Genomic DNA, 17,554 nt, shown 5'->3' with positions numbered 1-17,554 from the left:
GACAGGCTTTTGAGCAGGGCCTGGTGTGACAGGACAAGGGGGGCATGGTTTGAAACTAAGAGGGAGATTCAGACTGGAGAGAAATGTTTGACACTGAGGGTGGTGAGAGCTTGGCCCAGGTTGCCCAGAGAGGTGGGAGACATCCCATGGCTGGCACCATTGCAGGTTCAGGTTGTTTGGGGCTGTGAGCAACCTGCTCTAGCTGCAGATGTCCCTGTCACCCTGAGTACTGTGGTCCTGAGGGAGGTCTCTGTATGTCCTGTGACCAGTGCTGCACTCCTGCCGTGCTGCTGGCACTCAGGGGCACAGCAGGGACCTCGAGTGGCTGTGGTGGGTCCTTTCCTGGCTATGCTGAGCCAGGGTTTCCCAGCCCCTCCATCCCTAGGGGTCTCTGGTCGTGCTGAAGCCCCAGCAGGGATCTGAGGGAGCATGAGGGATGGATGGGCAGCAAGTCTGGGGCTGGTCAGCATCTGGGCAGCACTCTGGGTGCTGAAGAGTGGTGTGGGCACGCTGGGGTTGCTGCTGGGTTGTCCTGGCTGTGTCTGTGCCCTCACTCAGAGCTCTTCGCGCAGGCTTACGAGGACCAGGAGCTGCTGCGGCTGATCTACTACGGTGGGATCCAGCACGAGATCAGGAAGGCTGTCTGGCCCTTCCTGCTGGGCCACTACCAGTTTGGGATGACAGAGGCAGAAAGGAAAGAGGTTGGTGTGGCTCTGCTGCCAGCTCAGCAGCTGCTGGTGTGTCCTGGGTTCTTCACAGCTGGAAGGGTCCTCCCTGTGAACCCTCTGGGTGTTGGGGCCTCTTGGTACTGAAGCTGCAGACAGGAGGTGGGAGAAAGAAAGCCATCAGCATCCTGGCTTGGATCAGGAATTGTGTGGCCAGCAGGACCAAGGCAGGGATTGTTCCCCTGTACTAGGAGCTGGTGAGGCTGCACCTTGAATCCTGGGTTCAGATTTAGGTCGAGAAGGACAATGAGGTGCTGGAGAAGGGCAGCAAAGCTGGGGAAGGGTCTGGAGAACAGGGCTGGGGAAGAGCAGCTGAGGGAGCTGGGGTTGTTCAGCCTGGAGAAAAGAAAGCTGAGGGAAAACCTTCTGGCTCTCTAAAACTCCTGGAAAGTGGTTGGAGCCAGCTGGGGATTGATCTCTTCTTCCAAAGGACAAGGGGAAACAGCCTCAAGTTGCCCCAGGGAGGTTTAGGTTGGACATGAGGAACAATTTTTTCCCCTTGAGGATTGTCAAGGCCTGGCCCAGGCTGCCCAGGGCAGAGGTGCAGTCCCCATCCCTGGAGGGCTTTCAAAGCCATGGAGATGTGGTGCTGAGGGCCATGGTTTGGTGGTGCCCTGGCAGTGCTGGGGTCATGGTTGGACTGGATGACAGGAGGCTCCTTCTGAACATGAGGAGAAACTTCATTGGTGTGAAGGTGCTGGAACCCTGGAGCAGGCTGCCCAGAGAGGTGGTGGAGTCTCCTCTGGAGAGATTCCAAACTCACCTGGATGTTGTGATCCTAGGCAAGCTGTTTGACTCTGCTTGAGCAGGGGGGGTTGGACTGGATGAGTCCCAGAGGTCCCTTCCACCCCCACCACAGTGGGATTGCATTCTCCTGTGGGGCAGCCCAGCGTGGGGCACCAGCAGCGCCGAGGAGCTGCTCTGCAGGCTTGCAAGAGGCTGCAGGGAGGTGGGAGGGAGCTCTGGGGGAGCCTGGAGTGGCTGCAGCTGCCTAAGTGCACTTCAAAGCACCACCTCAGGGCAGCTGCTGTCCCGGGGCTGTGGCTGGAGGTGGCAGCAGGGCAGAGCAGGTGTTGTGGAGGAGCAGGGCTGTGTTTGTGCCCAGTCCCTGGGCATCCTTGCCCAGCCCCTCTGTCTGCACCCCTCAGGCTGACGAGCAGATGCGTGCCTGCTACGAGCACACCATGGCCGAGTGGCTGGGCTGCGAGGCCATCGTCCGGCAGCGGGAGAAGGAGTCGCACGCAGCAGCCTTGGCCAAGTGCTCCTCCGGGGCCAGCCTGGACTCCCACATCCAGAGGATGATGCACAGGGACTCCACCATCAGCAACGAGGTGAGGAGGGGGCTTAAGGGGTGTGGGAGGGTTGGACTAGGGTGGCCAGTCACCAGTGGCCTCCCCCAGGGATCAGTGCTGGGCCCCATCCTCTTTAACATCTTCATCGATGATCTGGATGAGGGGGTTGAGTCAGTCATCAGCAAGTTTGCAGATGACACCCAGTTAGGAGCAGATGTTGGTCAGTTAGAGGGCAGAAGGGCTCTGCAGAGGGACCTCGACCGACTGGACAGATGGGCAGAGTCCAATGGATGGCATTCAACAAGTCCAAGTGCCAGGTGCTGCACTTTGGCTATGACAGTCCCATGCAGAGCTACAGGCTGGGGTCAGAGTGGCTGAGAGCTGCCAAACAGAGAGGGACCTGGGGGTGCTGATCGACAGCCGCCTGACTATGAGCCAGCAGTGTGCCCAGGGGGCCAGGAGGGCCAATGGCATCCTGGCCTGCATTAGGAATAGTGTGGCCAGCAGGAGCAGGGAGGTCATTGTGCCCTGGACTCTGCATTGGTTAGGCCACACCTTGAGTCCTGTGTCCAGTTCTGGGCTCATCAGTTTAAGGAGGACATTGAGACACTTGAATGTGTCCAGAGAAGGGCAACAAGGCTGGGGAGAGGCCTTGAGCACAGCCCTGTGAGGAGAGGCTGAGGGAGCTGGGGTTGCTTAGCCTGGAGAAGAGGAGGCTCAGGGGTGACCTCATTGCCCTCTACAACTACATGAAAGGTGGTTGTAGCTGGGAAGGGGTTGGTCTCTTCTCCCAGGCAAGCAGCATCAGAACAAGAGGACACAGTCTCAAGCTGTGCCAGGGGAGGTTTAGGCTGGAGGTGAGGAAGAAATTCTTCATAGAAAGAGTTATTGGCCATTGGAATGTGCTGCCCAGGGAGGTGGTGGAGTCCCCATCCCTGGAGGTGTTCAAGAGGGGATTGGATGTGGCACTTGGTGCCATGGTCTAGTCATGGGGTCTATGTTGATAGGTTGGACTCGATGATCCTCGAGGTCCTTTCCAACCTCAGTGATACTGTGGTACTGTGATACTAGGTGACCTTCAAAGGTCCCTCCCCAGCTGAAGCAGTCAGCGACTCGGTGTGCTGGGAGGGGAGCCGGCAGAGGTCCTGCACACACAGCTTCAGCCTCTTCCCATCTCAGCCTGAAGTTTCCTGGCCTGAAACACTCCCATGGCAAGGGAGGGAAACACTGGGGCCCTTCCTCTCTTCAGCAGAGCCCTGCCCACTCATCACCCACTGTGCCAGGGTGGGGACAGCTGCTGCTGCTGCTGATCTCATCTCGAGCAGCTGAAGGGGCCACAGGAGAGCAGGGGAGGGACTGATTGCAAGGGCTTGTCCTGGTAGGATGAGGGGTGATGGCTTTGAGCTGGAAGAGGGGAGATTGAGACTGGAGATGAGGAAGAAATTCTTTGCAGTGAGGGTGGGGAGACACTGGAACAGGTTGCCCAGGGAGGCTGTGGATGCCCCTTCCCTAGGGGTGTTCCTGGCCAGATTGAATGAGGCCTTAAGCAGCCTGGTGTAGTGGGAGGTGTCCCTGCCCATGGCAGGGGGATTGGAACCAGCTGATCTTTAAGGTCCCTTCCAACCCAAACCATTCTGTGATTCCATGGTTCTGTGATCTCAGTGCTCCACAGGTCCTGAGCAGCAGCAGCTCCTGTGCTACAGTAAGCCTCAGGACAGGGAGAACTCCCTCTGGAGTGAAGCTGCCTAAGGAATCCACCAGGGAGAGCAGCAGCTGTTGGCTGCAGAGCCCAATGCTTCCTTCTGTGCTTCAGCTGGGATCCAGAGAAGGGTGCTGTTGGCTTTTGGAGGGGCTGCCTCCACTGAGCCTGGCTTCAAACATCAATATTTGTCCTTTAAGAACAGGGGGAAAGCTTCAGTGTGCATGGAGGGATTGTTTTATAGCCTCTGACTTCATCCTTTATGTAAACCAAGATGGGGAGAGCTGCACTGCTGCCAAATTAGGACAGATTGGTAGAAATTTGCACTCCAGGGAGACAATGTGACCTCTCTGAAGGTCAGAAGAAAGCAGCTCCCTGCAGACCCAAACATACAGTGTTTGAACAACTGCCTTGGCCAAGGACTTTGGGGGTTTTTTGTCATCTTCTCCAGCAGTAAATGTCAGTGGCAGGCTGGGGCAGGGAGCTGTGCTGTGTGACAGAGCTCTGTAGCCCAGCTGAGGGAGCTGGGGTCGTTCAGCCTGGAGGAAAGGAGGCTGAGGGGAGACCTCCTGGCTCCCTGCAGCAACCTGAAAGGAGGTTGGAACCAGGGTGGGGGTTGTTCTCTCGAGGATCAAGCAATAGGGCAAGAGGAAGTGGCCTGAAATTGAGCCAGGGGAGGGTTAGGTTGGAGAGGAGGGAAAAATTCGTTGCAAGAGTGGTCAGGGGTTGGCACAGGCTGCCCAGGGGTTGTCCCCATCCCTGGAGGGGTGCAAGAAATGTGTGGCTGTGGCACTTTGGGGCATGGTTTGATGGCCATGGTGGTGCCAGCTTGGACTCAGTGATCTTAGAGGTCTCTTCCAGCCCACACAATTCTCTGGTTCTAGGACATCTCTCACGGGGCAAAGGCCAGATTTTGTGGGTGGATTTGCTGCTTGCTCTTTATGTGCATCACCTCTGACAGCATGGTGTGAGCCTCCCCATGCTCCCAGACCTTGCCTTTTCCTTCTGCTCTTTTGCCTCCTCACTGGCTCTTGCTCCTCTCTCTTGCAGTCCTCCCAGAGCTGCAGCTCTGGCCGGCAGAATCACGCCCGGCTGCAGAGTGACTCCAGCTCCAGCACACAGGTGAGCAGCTGAGCCTGGGCCCTTCCTGCAGCCCCCCCAACAGCTTGTCACTCCCTCATCCCCATAATGATGCCTGGCAAACACAAGGGGTGGTTGGTTGGAGGAGGTTAATGACTCACAGACCTGCTTCTGGAGGCACTGAGGTCAGAGCTTGCTGGGCAGGGGTTAATGATCACCAGCCTGCTCTGCCCAGGCTTGAAGGACCAGCCCCCTGCTCCTTCTGCTAGTGAGCATGTGTTTAACCAACCTGCTTGAGTGAGGTTCTGCCAAATCTAACATGCTGAGTAAAGTGCAGTCCTTTGGAGCAGGGACTGTGGGCTCTGAGTTGTGCAAATCACCAAGCACTGACCTGCCAGGTCCAGGCAGGAGAACCTAAAGGCTGAGGACCATGCCCAGAAATTCCTCCAAGAGTCTAGCTCAAATGGGACATGGCACCAGATGTTTGGGCTGAAGGTCTCTGTCACTCTAGGGAAGCCACAGCAGTAGTGAGTCTGGAGAGCAGGGCTGGGGAGGAGCAGCTGAGGGAACTGGGGTAGTGAAGCCTGGAGAAAAGAAGGATGAGGGGAGACCTTCTGGCTCTGAACACCTCCCTGAAAGGAGGTTGGAGCCAGCTGGGGCTTGGTCTCTTCTGGGAGCAAGCAACAGGACAAGAGGAAATGGCCTTAAATTGCCCCAGGGGAGGTTTAGGTTGTACACAAGGAACAATTTCTTCCCCCAAAAGGGTTGTCAAGGCCTGGCTCAGGCTGCCCAGGGCAGTGGTGGAGTCCCCATCCCTGGAGGGGTTTCAGAGCCAAGGAGGTGTGGTGCTGGGGTCCACGGTTTAGTGGTGTCCTGGTTGATGATTTGACTCAGTGATCTTAAAGGTCTCTTCCAACCAAGTTAAAATGCCCTCAAGTCCTCTGAGCTTTCTTTCACTGGGTGCTTTTATGGAGCCTTCACATGCAGAGCAGATCTTCCTCCCTTCCAGCTGCTGGGAAGAGGGGCAGGATGTCCCCAAGAGCTGCATGAGAGGACATCCTGCCCATGTTCCCAACAGCTCGCTGCGCCCAGGATGCTTGCTCTCCCTCACACGGGTCTCTGCTTGGCCTTTGCAGGTGTTTGAGTCTGTTGATGAGGTAGAACAGGCTGAAGGAGATACTCAGCTGGAAGATGGCAAGCAAAGCAAGCTCCCCAATGGGACAGTTCCCAATGGCACATGCTCTCCTGATTCTGGCCACCCATCTTCCCAGAACTTCTCCATCACCTCAGGGTTCTCAGAGCGAAGCTTCAGCAACGAGGACAGCGCCATGGAGACCAACAAATCCTCAGCTAGCTCTCAGGGTAAAGCTGGTGGCTCTGAGCTGCCAGGTCCACAGGACCAGGATGGTGCCCAGCAAGAGGAGAAGCTGCAGGGCCAAGACAGCCTGGAAGGTGAATTTTCCACCAGTGGGAGCGTGGATTTTGTTCCCGTGGGTGGCAGCTCCTCGGGGGGGCTGCGTGACCGTGATGCTGTGGCCCTGAGGGTGGTGGAGAGCTGGGCAGACAGTGAAGCTGAAAAGCAAAGCTTGGTGGAGAGTGAAGATAACCTCTCTGAGGAGCCAGAGATGGAGAGTTTGTACCCACAGCTGGATTCTCTGGCTGTAACTGATCTGGCCAACAGTGACACATCTGCTGTCTCCTCAACCGGTGTCACCTACTCTGTAAGTATGGACTTGGTCATGGGGTGTCCCCTGTGCTGCTCCTGCAGCTGGGTGTCCGGGGGCTCTCCATCTCTCACCCCAGCTCTACCCTGTGCTGATCCTGCAGCTGGGTGTCCAGGGGCTCTCCACCTCCCACCCCAGCTCTGCCCTGTGCTGCTCCTGCAGCTGGGTGTCCAGGGGCTCTCCATCTCCCACCCCAGCTCTGCCCTGTGCTGCTCCTGCAGCTGGGTGTCCAGGGGCTCTCCACCTCCCACCCCAGCTCTACCCTGTGCTGCTCCTGCAGCTGGGTGTCCAGGGGCTCTCCACCTCCCACCCCAGCTCTACCCTGTGCTGCTCCTGCAGCTGGGTGTCCAGGGGCTCTCCACCTCCCACCCCAGCTCTACCCTGTGCTGCTCCTGCAGCTGGGTGTCCAGGGGCTCTCCATCTCCCACCCCAGCTCTACCCTGTGCTGCTCCTGCAGCTGGGTGTCCAGGGGCTCTCCACCTCCCACCCCAGCTCTGCCCTGTGCTGCTCCTGCAGCTGGGTGTCCAGGGGCTCTCCACCTCCCACCCAAACCCTACGGTTGGGCCTGTCTGGGCTCTCCACCTCCCACCCCAGCTCTGCCCTGTGCTGCTCCTGCAGCTGGGTGTCCAGGGGCTCTCCACCTCCCACCCAAACCCTATGGTTGGGCCTGTCTGGGCTCTCCACCTCCCACCCCAGCTCTGCTGGCCTCACAGCTCTCTCCTGGGCCTGTCTTTTGCTGTGGGCAGCCAGAGCTGCTGGACATGTACACGGTGAACCTGCACCGCATCGAGAAGGACGTGCAGCGCTGCGACCGCAACTACTGGTACTTCACCCCTGCCAACCTGGAGAAGCTCCGCAACATCATGTGCAGGTGGGAGCTCTGGGGGGGTCAGGGTGGGGGGCTGCCAGCCCTCCCTGCCCTTAAGGGCAGGCTTCTGGCACTGGGGGCTGCTCTCCCTGAATTCACTGGAACCCCAACCTTTTCGTTCTCGCTGCTGGGTTTCATTTCCTTCATGCCCCAAGTCCCCTTTACCATCCTGGAGCTGGGGGCACAGCTCCAAGGACCTCATGAGGTTCAGCCAGGGCAGTTGGTAGGGCACTGCAGCTGGGGAGGAAGAACCCCCTGCAGCAGTACAGGTATGGGGGTGACCTGCTGGAAAGCAGCTCTGCAGAGAAGGACCTGGGAGTGCTGGTGAACAGCAAGTTGCCTGTGAGTCAGGAATGTGCCCTTGTGGCCAAGAAGGCGAATGGTGCCCTGGGGTGCACGAAGAAGGGTGAGGTAAGCTGGCAGGCAGGTCCAGGGAGGTTCTCCTGCCCCTCTTCTCTGCCCTAGTCAGGCCACAGAGGGAATACTGGGTCCAGTTCTGGGCTCCCCAGTTCAAGAGAGATAGGGAACTGCCAGAGAGAGTCCAGTGGAAAGCTGCTGAGGGGCCTGGAGCATCTCTGTGAGGAGGAAAGGCTGAGAGCCCTGGGGCTGTTGAGCCTGGAGGGGAGCAGCCCCAGGGGGGATCTGCTCAATGCTCAGCAAGAGCTAAAGGACCTGTGGGGAACAAGAGAACAGGGCTGGCCTCTTGTCAGTGGTGCCCAGAAACAGGACAAGGGCCAGTGGGCACAATTGAACCCAGGAGATTCCATCTGAACAGGAGGAGGAACTTCTTTGTTGTGAGGGTGCTGGAGGCCTGGGGCAGGCTGCCCAGAGAGGTTGTGGAGCCTCCTCTGGAAAGCTTTCCAACCCACCTGGACTTAGTGATGCGGGGCAAGCTGCTGTGGGGACTGGATGATCTCCAGAGGTCCCTTCCAGCTCACACCATGCTGGGATCCTGTGGTTGTGTGACCTCACAGCTTCCAGAGCGAGGAGCCCGGAGGCTCCGGGGCGTCCAGCCGCCCTGGCTGCCGCGCCGCCTCCTGACCTCCCCATGCTGGCTTCCTTGGCTGAGGCAGAGGGCTCCCTGGGGCTGCCCAGGCACGCTGCCTCATGGGCTGAACCCCTCACATCCCACCTGCTCTCTCTGCAGCGTGCCTGAGAAATGTTTTAACGAGCCCCCCGAGCTGGGGTGCTGGTGAGGGAGGGCCTGAAGCGAGTCGGTTCCTGCCCGGCCAGCAGCGACGGACGGCTGGCTGCGGTTCTGCTTCTCTTTGCTCACTCCCTGTGACTGAAGAGGCAGCGGTGTGACAGTCCCCAGCTCCGGCTCAACAGCTGTGGCTGCTCTGGGGGGAGGCAGCAAAGGTTAAGACATGATTACTCATCTTCCAGATATGAGGAGAAGCTGCTGCTTCCCTCGAGCTGTCACTCGAGCTGACAGCTGGAGCTGCAGATCTCTGCTGAGATAAGACCCACAAGGCAGCAGATCATGGATAGCTGAGCAAGCAGGGTGGGAAAGATCATTCCCTTGTGCCTAGCAGTGGATCTGAGCCCTTCCAAGAGCACAGTTTGACTTGCTACCAAATATGGGAAGCTATCTCTTGCAGGCTTGCTTGCTGGCTGGGCGCAGGGAGGAGAAGCTGATGGTATCGTGCAGGGAGAGCCAGGAGGATGAATCAAGGAGGGAAGGATGAGAGCATGGCACAGCCTTGGATCAATTGGTCATGGCCATGGCAGGGTGTTGATCCAGGGCTGTGCCATGAGTGGTTTTACCTGGAAGTCCCCACAATGTAATCATTTACAAGCCAGCTGTAGGGATGACAGCATGTGGGATGGGATGGGATGGAATGGAATAGGATGGGATGGAATGGGATGGGTTGGGATGGGCTGGAATGGAATGGAATAGGATGAAATGGAATGGGATAGAATAGAATTAACCAGGTTGGAAAAGACCTCAGAGATCATCCAGTCCAACCTCTCACCCAACACCATCTGATCAACTAAACCATGGCACCAAGTGCCTCATCCAGGCTCTTCCTAAACACCTCCAGTGCTGGTGACTCCACCACCTCCCTGGGCAGCACATCCCAATGGCCAATCTCTCTTCCTATGAACAACTTCTTACTGACATCCAGCCTGAACCTCCCCTGGCACAGCTTGAGACTGTGTCCTCTTGTTCTGCTGCTGCTTGCCTGGGAGAAGAGACCAACCCCCACCTGGCTACAACCTCCCTTCAGGGAGTTGTAGAGAGCAAGAAGGTCTCCCCTGAGCCTCCTCTTCTCCAGGCTAAGCAACCCCAGCTCCCTCAGCCTCTCCTCACAGGGCTGTGCTCCAGACCCCTCCCCAGCTTTGTTGCCCTTCTCTGGACACCTTCCAGCACCTCAACCTCCTTCCTAATCTGAGGAGCCCAGAGCTGGACACAGGACTCAAGGTGTGGCCTGAGCAGTGCTGAGCACAGGGCAGAATGACCTCCCTGCTCCTGCTGGCCACACTCTTCCTGCTGCAGGCCAGGATGCCATTGGCCTCCTTGGCCAGTGTAGGAGACAGCAGCAGCCCAGGACCCTCATGGAATCATTTCCAAGCCAGCAGCAGAGGTGACAGCATGTGGGAGACAGCAGCAGCCCAGGAGCCTCCATTGCAGGGCATGGGGAAGCAGGGTGGGAAGTTGTGACGTGGGAAGGGTTCATGGACCACCCTCCCTGCTCCCTCTCCCACAGCTACATCTGGCAGCACATCGAGATTGGCTATGTGCAGGGCATGTGTGACCTTCTAGCCCCTCTTCTGGTCATCCTGGATGATGGTGAGTGGGTGGCTTTGCCCTGCTGTTCCCACAGCTTGGTTGAGAGGAGCTGCTGGGGCTTGGTGGTGGCCCTTTGTGAGTGGGAGGGCCTCAGGCTTGAAGCTGTGGAGCAGCTGCTGGCAGCATCCTGCCTGTTCTTGGTGCTGTTTGGCTCTCAGGAGCCTAGCCTGGGGAGCAGGTGGACTTCTGCAGCATGAGGTGTCTTCCTGTGTGTGTGGAGCAGGGAGGGATGTTGCTGCTGCAGGTGGTGGGTTGTGGTGGTGCAGCAGTGCCCGTGCAGCCAAGCAGTGTCTCTCTTCCCTTCACAGAGGCTCTGGCTTTCAGCTGTTTCACTGAGCTCATGAAGAGGATGAATCAGAACTTCCCCCATGGAGGGGCCATGGACACCCACTTTGCCAACATGAGGTCCCTGATTCAGGTAGGAGGATCCTGGCAGCCTCTCAAAGCTCTTCTGGGGATGGGGGTCTTGGAGGGGCTGAGAGGAGCTTTCAGTGGTGGCAAGCAGGGAAGTGAGCTGTGAAGAGCCTGGAGTAAGGTGTGGCAGGATGGAGGAGCTGGGTGGAAGGTGGTGTGTTGGGAGAGCAGTGGGAATGGAGGGAGGCAGGCAGAGGGAGGAGCTGCTGGGGCCTCTGCTGAGCTCTGCTGAGCTTCCTGTGGCTTCTCTTGGCAGATCCTGGACTCGGAGCTCTTCGAGCTGATGCACCAGAATGGGGATTACACTCACTTCTACTTCTGCTACAGATGGTTTCTCCTGGACTTCAAGAGAGGTGTGTGCTGGGAGGAGGCAGCTGAGCCCAGCCAGGTGGGGTGGGAAGGGCAAGGCCTGCCCTGCTTCCAGGCTTCCCACAGCCAGTTGCCTGAACTTCTCACCTCATGTCCCTGCTCTGCTCTGCTCTGCTCTGTGGCTGATGTTTCTGCCTCCATGCAGAGCCTGCTGTTCAGGAGCTGCTGGTGACCCTCCCCCTGCTTGTGGCAGTTTAGAACAATAGAATAGAATAGAATAGAATAGAATAGAATAGAATAGAATAGAATAGAATAGAATAGAATAGAATAGAATAGAATAGAATAGAATAGAATAGAATAGAATTAACCAGGTTGGAAAAGACCTCAGCGATCACTGAGTCCAACCTCTCACCCAACACCATCTAATCAACTAAACCATGGCACCAAGCACCCCATCCAGGCTCTTCCTAAACACCTCCAGGGATGGGGACTCCACCACCTCCCTGGGCAGCACATCCCAATGGCCAATCTCTCTTGCTGGGAAGAACTTCTTCCTGACATCCAGCCTGAACCTCCCCTGGCACAGCTTGAGACTGTGTCCTCTTGTTCTGGTGCTGGGTGCCTGGGAGAAGAGACCAACCCCCACCTGGCTACAACCTCCCTTCAGGTAGTTGTAGAGAGCAAGAAGGTCTCTCCTGAGCCTCCTCTTCTCCAGGCTAAGCAACCCCAGCTCCCTCAGCCTCTCCTCAGGGGGGAGGAAGAAGGAGCCCTGGGGGTTTTGGATATACCCTCAGGTGGGGAGAAGGGAAATGTTGGGAAGTTTTGGGGGTATGCTGTAAGGTTTCCTTTATCACTATGCTTTGGGTTTTCTTTATCACTATGCTTGTAGCTCTCTGGCAGGAAGAAGTTCTTCATACAAAGAGAGATTGGCCATTGGGATGTGCTGCCCAGGGAGGTGGTGGAGTCCTCATCCCTGGAGGTGTTTAGGAAGAGCCTGGATGAGGCACTTGGTGCCATGGTTTAGTTGATCAGATGGTGTTGGGTGCTAGGTTGGACTGGATGATCTCTGAGGTCTTTTCCAACCTGGTTAATTCTATTCTCTTCTCTCCCCATCCTCTCCCTCTTCTCTCCCCATCCTCTCCCTCTTCTCTCCCCATCCTCTCCCTCTTCTCTCCCCATCCTCTCCCTCTTCTCTCCCCATCCTCTCCCTCTTCTCTCCCCATCCTCTCCCTCTTCTCTTCTCTTCTACTGCTTTTCCATTTACATTTCCCACTTCACTTCTGCAATCCATTTGTGCAAGTCTCATTCTTTTGCCCCTCTCAGGGGGGCAGGAGAGGATCTGCCTGGCCTCAAACCAGGACACTGGTTTGTCCCTTCAAGCCTGTGGCACCAGCTGCAGGCCAGACCCTTTGCCTTTGCAGATGGCTGACTGACTGCTTCCAACTGGGAGAGGTTGCTGTGGGAAGGCAGCCCCCAGTGTGCCCACCCAGTGCTGCTGGGAGCTCTGGGAGTCAGGACTGGGCACCCATGGCTGGGGTGTTCACTGCTGGGTCTTCTCCTCTCTTCCCAGAGCTGGTGTATGATGATGTGTTTGCTGTCTGGGAGACCATCTGGGCAGCTGCCCACGTTTCCTCTGCTCACTATGTGCTCTTCATAGCCCTGGCTTTGGTGGAGATGTACCGGGACATCATCCTGGAGAACAACATGGACTTCACAGACATCATCAAGTTCTTCAATGGTACAGCCTGGGGCTGTGGGGCCTGCAGGGGTGGGCAGCTGCTCAGCTGCAGGTGGCCTGTTTCTCCCCTGGCTCTAGGTGGTTGTATCTGGGCTATACTGGGGAAGGTTTAAAGCCCAGTGAGCAGTGGAGGGTTGTGTGAGGCTGATACTGGGGACATGAGGGCAGAGGGACCCCTTGTCCCTAAACAGTCAGGCTCTGGAGGGCTCTGGTGGTGGTCTAGAGCCTGGCAGCAGCCCACCTTGCTGCACTTGAAGGGAGCTGTGAGTGCAGGTTGAGCTTGCTGCTTGCTTTAAGCCATCCCAGATGGGTTGGGTACTGGGGGCTCTTCAGGGTCAGGTGTCCTAATGGTTGGACTTCAGGATCTTCAAGATGCACTTTGGCCACAACAGCCCCAGGCAGTGCTGCAGGCTGGGGGCAGAGTGGAGAGCAGCCAGGCAGAGAGGGACCTGGGGTAGTGGTTGATAGAAGGCTGAACATGAGCCAGCAGTGTGCCCAGGTGGCCAAGAAGGCCAATGGCATCCTGGCCTGCAGCAGGAACAGTGTGGCCAGCAGGAGCAGGGAGGGCATTCTGCCCTGTGCTCAGCACTGCTCAGGCCACACCTGGAGTCCTGTGTCCAGTTCTGGGCTCCTCAGTTTAGGAAAGATGTTGAGATGCTGGAAGGTGCCCAGAGAAGGGCAACAAGGCTGGGGAGGGGTCTGGAGCACAGCCCTGTGAGGAGAGGCTGAGGGAGCTGGGGTTGCTTAGCCTGGAGAAGAGGAGGCTCAGGGGAGACCTTCTTGCTCTCTACAACTCCCTGAAGGGAGGTTGTAGCCAGGTGGGGGTTGGTCTCTTCTGCCAGGCAAGCAGCACCAGAACAAGAGGACACAGTCTCAAGCTGTGCCAGGGGAGGTTCAGGCTGGAGGTGAGGAGAAAGTTCTTCCCAGAGAGAGTTGTTAGCCATTGGGATGTGCTGCCCAGGGAGGTGGTGGAGTCTCCATCTCTGGAGGTGTTCAAGAGGGGATTGGATGTGGCACTTGGAGCCATGGTTTAGTTAGTCAGGAGGTGTTGGGTCCCAGGCTGGACTGGATGATCTCTGAGGTCTTTTCCAACCTTGGTGATTCTATGATTCTATCTTTTCCAACCTGTGTGATTCTGTGACTCTGTCTCTTTGTGAAGGATGGTGCTGGGGATCTTGGAGAGCTTCAGCTCCTGGCTGGAGCTGGGCTGAGAGTGGTGAGGTTGGGGGACTGCTGGGGCCTGGGCTCTCAGTGGGTTCCCTCTCTCTGTGTTGCAGAGATGGCTGAGAGACACAACACCAAGCAGATCCTGAAGCTGGCTCGGGACCTGGTCTACAAAGTCCAGACTCTGATTGAGAACAAGTGAAGGACCTGGGGAAGAAGAGGCAGCCAGACAGAGAGCCAGGACCCCCCCTTCAATGCTTCCTCCCCTCCTCCTCCTTCCCCAAGTGCCACACCTGTGGAGGTGAGGTAGTTGCACACATGCTGCTGTCTAAGCTGGAAGTCCCCTTAGCCCTCCAAGTGCTGTGGTCAGTGTTAGGTCCAGGGGCCCTGGGCTCAGATCTTCTCAGCCTTCTTCAGTGACTTAACCAAAGATCCCTACAGTTGCATTTTAGTGCTGAGGACTTGCTTTGGAAGCAGGACCTGGGCAGTTGCTTCCTCAGCTTGCTGCAGCAGAAGGGCAGTGGATGTGGTCACCACCACTGCTGAGGCTGTGGCTGGCATCCCAGGGCAGAGCTGAGGGTCTGGCAGGCTGCACAGGGCAAACTTGGGCAAGGAAATAAAGCTGCTGTTGCCCCCATGGCATGGGGGTGCTGGCCAGCCCTGCCAGCCTGAGCAACACAGGGCTGCTGCCAGAGCTTGGTACCAGCCTTGGGAGGTGCTGCCAGTAGCAGAGAGGGACGTGGATCACTGGAAGCCCTCCTCTTTTGATCTTGTCCCTTCATGCACTGCAGCCCCCTGGGGGATTGGGGTTTTTAAGGCTCTGTTCTCTGCCTGGGATTTTAACCTTGTTTGTTACTACAGTATCTGAGCACACAAGAGTTTCAGCTCTGGGTGGATGTTGAGGAGAGCTCCAAATTCAGCACTGGGTTTTTTCCCCTCTCAGAATCCAGCCTCTGTCATGCTCTCTGAACGCTGCAAAGCCTGGTCCTGACCTCCTCTGGGGAGCTCCAGGCTTGAGGTTCTCTTACCTGCCTTACTCTAGCTGCTTGTGGTAGGAGTCTGCTCTCCCCCTTGCTCTTTGTCCAGCCCCTGCCAGGGGAGGGCTTCTCAGAAGGTGAGTCAGAGCTCTGGCTCTGGGGGCTGTCCTGGCTTCCCCTCTGAAAGTGCCTGGTCTCTCCTTCTCCTGAAGACCAGACAACTCCAAGCTAGCCAGTGGAACAATCCCCTTGGTGCCTGCAGGTTTTCTGTGCACTTCTAGGGCTGCAGAGCCCCCTGGGAAGCTCCAGGGAAGTCTTGGTGGGGCTTCTTTCACATGCCTCTGACAGGCCCCAGGCCCCTGAGTGGTCTTTGCTGTCTGAAAGATGCACTTCTGTGGCCACTTCTCCTGCAGTGGCTCTCAGACCCCCACCCCCCTAACCCCCCTCCTTGGAGCACACTGCATGAAGTGCCTCTCCAGCACTCCCAGCCTGAGAGCTGAGCTGCTGTGTCCTGCTGCAGAGGGTTTGGATCCAGGTTTCAACTCAGGTAAAACCCAAAACAAAACTCCAACACAAAACCAACCCACAAAACACAAACAAGATAGACAACACCACCACCACAACAAAACATCACAAAAGTATCAAGGCAAAGGAGAGGTGGAGGTGGCTGGAGGTCCACTTCAGCTGGAGAGGGCTTCTCCATGGCCACAGAAGGCTTGCCATGAAGGTGTGCTTTCAGCAGCAGAGAAGATGCTGGCTGGGAGCTCTCCATGAGGGTACTTCCCTCTCAAGTTTTGCTGCAAAAAGGTGTGCTGCCCCTCCATGCAGTGTGTGTGTGTGGTGGGGTGGTGATGTGTGTGTGTGTGTGTGTGTGCCCCCTCTCCTCCTCCTCCCCCCTGCCAGACAAGCCCCTGCTCTTCTCTTGCTGCTGCTGGAGTGCTGCTCACCTGAAGGGCAAAAGGGGCCCTGCCCTTCCCCTTCCCCTTCCCCTTCCCCTTCCCCTTCCCCTTCCCCTTCCCCTTCCCCTTCCCCTTCCCCTTCCCCTTCCCCCTTCCCCTTCCCCTTCCCCTTCCCCTTCCCCTTCCCCTTCCCCTTCCCCTTCCCCTTCCCCTTCCCCTTCCCCTTCCCCTTCCCCTTCCCCTTCCCCTTCCCCTTCCCCTTCCCCTTCCCCTTCCCCTTCCCCCTTCCCCTTCCCCTTTCCCCTTCCCCTTCCCCTTCCCCTTCCCCTTCCCCTTCCCCTTCCCCTTCCCCTTCCCCTTCCCCTTCCCCTTCCCCTTCCCTTCCCCCATCTGTGTGTTGCCCAGCTGTGGTTTTGTGCCTGTTTGTGGTGTGTCTCAGATGTTGCTTGGAGGACACAGAGGAAAGGCAGATGTAGCTCTGCAGGGGAGGGGAGATGCTGTTTCAGGACAGGGGAGGGGTGGTTTGCAGTTCCTGGGTCAATCAGCTGATCCTTCTGCAGGCCATGGAGCCTGCAGCTGAAAGAAACCACTGAGCTCAGAACCCTTTGGGGGGAAGAGGAGTGAGCAGGGTGGGCAGAGCGGTGGGGGGAAGCCTCTTGTTTCTCCTGCTGTGTTCCCACCGTGCCAGGGAGTGCTCTGAAGCAATCCTCTGCACCAGGTCTCTGCCACAGAGTGCTTGGTTTGTAGGCAGCACAAGAAGCAAAGGCACTGCCAGCTGCAAGATTGAAACTTGCCACTGAGCAGAGGGCCCAAAGAGCTCCCCCTGTCCCCACCAGCCTGATCCTCTTCCCTCTGGATCCCAGGGCAGGGGGCAAGCTGCCTGCATCCCCCTCCTCCAGAGGGAAAAGGGAATGGCTCTGCCCTCCTCTTTGTGAGGGAGGGCAGCCAGCAGGTCAGCTTCAACACCACCTTCCCAAGCAGCATTGGTTGACACTTCTCTCTCTCTTTCAAGCTTCTCTTTGTTGGGTTTTATTTCTTCTTCTTTTTGGCCTTCCCTTTGGGTTTGAGACAAAGCCAGCCAAGAAATTCTGCACAATATTCACTGTCTGTGTTCAACTGAGAATAGCAGGGGGTGGGGGTTGGAACAACTGTTTGGGGGGAGGGAAGGGAGGGAGGGAGGGAGGGGGAGGACTCCCAAGTATCTATTGATTGGTTGTGCATTGCCTGTGTGTCCTTTGTGTGCTGGAGTATGTGAGTGTGCTGCCTGGTCCTGCCCCTGGAGATTGCCCTTTGCAGTGTTCTTGATGATAGCTTGTCAATGTTTACCAGAGCATTGTGTCTCTATATAAAGTTATATACAGGCTTAGAGAGGGGGGAAAAAAGCACTTTGGGTATGAAGTGGGGGGTGATTATTTTTTTGGGGGGGGTGGGGGGGAGGGAGAAAACAGCAAACCAAAAGCTTAAGCTTTTTGCTTCTGAAGAGCTGTGTGGTTTCTGTAGCACCTTGTCCACGCTGTGCCAACCTGTCCCTGTCTCCTGTGCTGTGAGAATTGTGCTGGGACAGCAAGAGGAAGCTCAGAGCAGAGGCAGCATCGTGACCTGGAGGTCAGTTCTGACTTCACACTGCAAAAGGGTTTAAGAAAAGAGAGAAAAAGGGACCTGGGGGAAAGTAATATTCATAGGGAAGAAAAGCTGTGTTCCACAGCGTGGCCAGCAGGAGCAGGGAGGGCATTCTGCCCTGTGCTCAGCACTGCTCAGGCCACACCTGGAGTCCTGTGTCCAGGTCTGGGCTCCTCAGTTTAGGAAAGATGTTGAGCTGCTGGAAGGTGTCCAGAGAAGGGCAACAAAGCTGGGGAGGGGTCTGGAGCACA

At 57.1% G+C, this 17,554-nt stretch overlaps 1 protein-coding gene across 1 annotated transcript in view; it reads left to right on the top strand.

Moving 5' to 3' along the window:
* SGSM1 (small G protein signaling modulator 1) overlaps positions 1 to 15,791 on the top strand; it is a 61,511-nt gene extending 45,720 nt beyond the window's left edge. Inside the window, exons 17-26 of the mRNA XM_068163257.1 lie at positions 573 to 701; positions 1,874 to 2,056; positions 4,767 to 4,838; positions 5,933 to 6,517; positions 7,267 to 7,391; positions 10,100 to 10,182; positions 10,491 to 10,600; positions 10,853 to 10,949; positions 12,476 to 12,643; positions 13,921 to 15,791. Of these exons, the coding sequence (XP_068019358.1) occupies positions 573 to 701; positions 1,874 to 2,056; positions 4,767 to 4,838; positions 5,933 to 6,517; positions 7,267 to 7,391; positions 10,100 to 10,182; positions 10,491 to 10,600; positions 10,853 to 10,949; positions 12,476 to 12,643; positions 13,921 to 14,009 (1,641 nt within the window). The 3' untranslated portion in view covers positions 14,010 to 15,791. The remainder of the gene's footprint in view (positions 1 to 572; positions 702 to 1,873; positions 2,057 to 4,766; positions 4,839 to 5,932; positions 6,518 to 7,266; positions 7,392 to 10,099; positions 10,183 to 10,490; positions 10,601 to 10,852; positions 10,950 to 12,475; positions 12,644 to 13,920) is intronic.
* Positions 15,792 to 17,554: the final 1,763 nt, after the last annotated feature.

The sequence above is a fragment of the Melanerpes formicivorus genome, unplaced genomic scaffold, assembly GCF_026170545.1.
Source record: "Melanerpes formicivorus ecotype bairdi unplaced genomic scaffold, bMelFor1.0.p_v2 SCAF_72, whole genome shotgun sequence".
NCBI lineage: Eukaryota > Metazoa > Chordata > Aves > Piciformes > Picidae > Melanerpes > Melanerpes formicivorus.
Note: the sequence above shows the minus strand (reverse complement) of the source record. Positions and strands in the feature narration are given on the sequence as shown.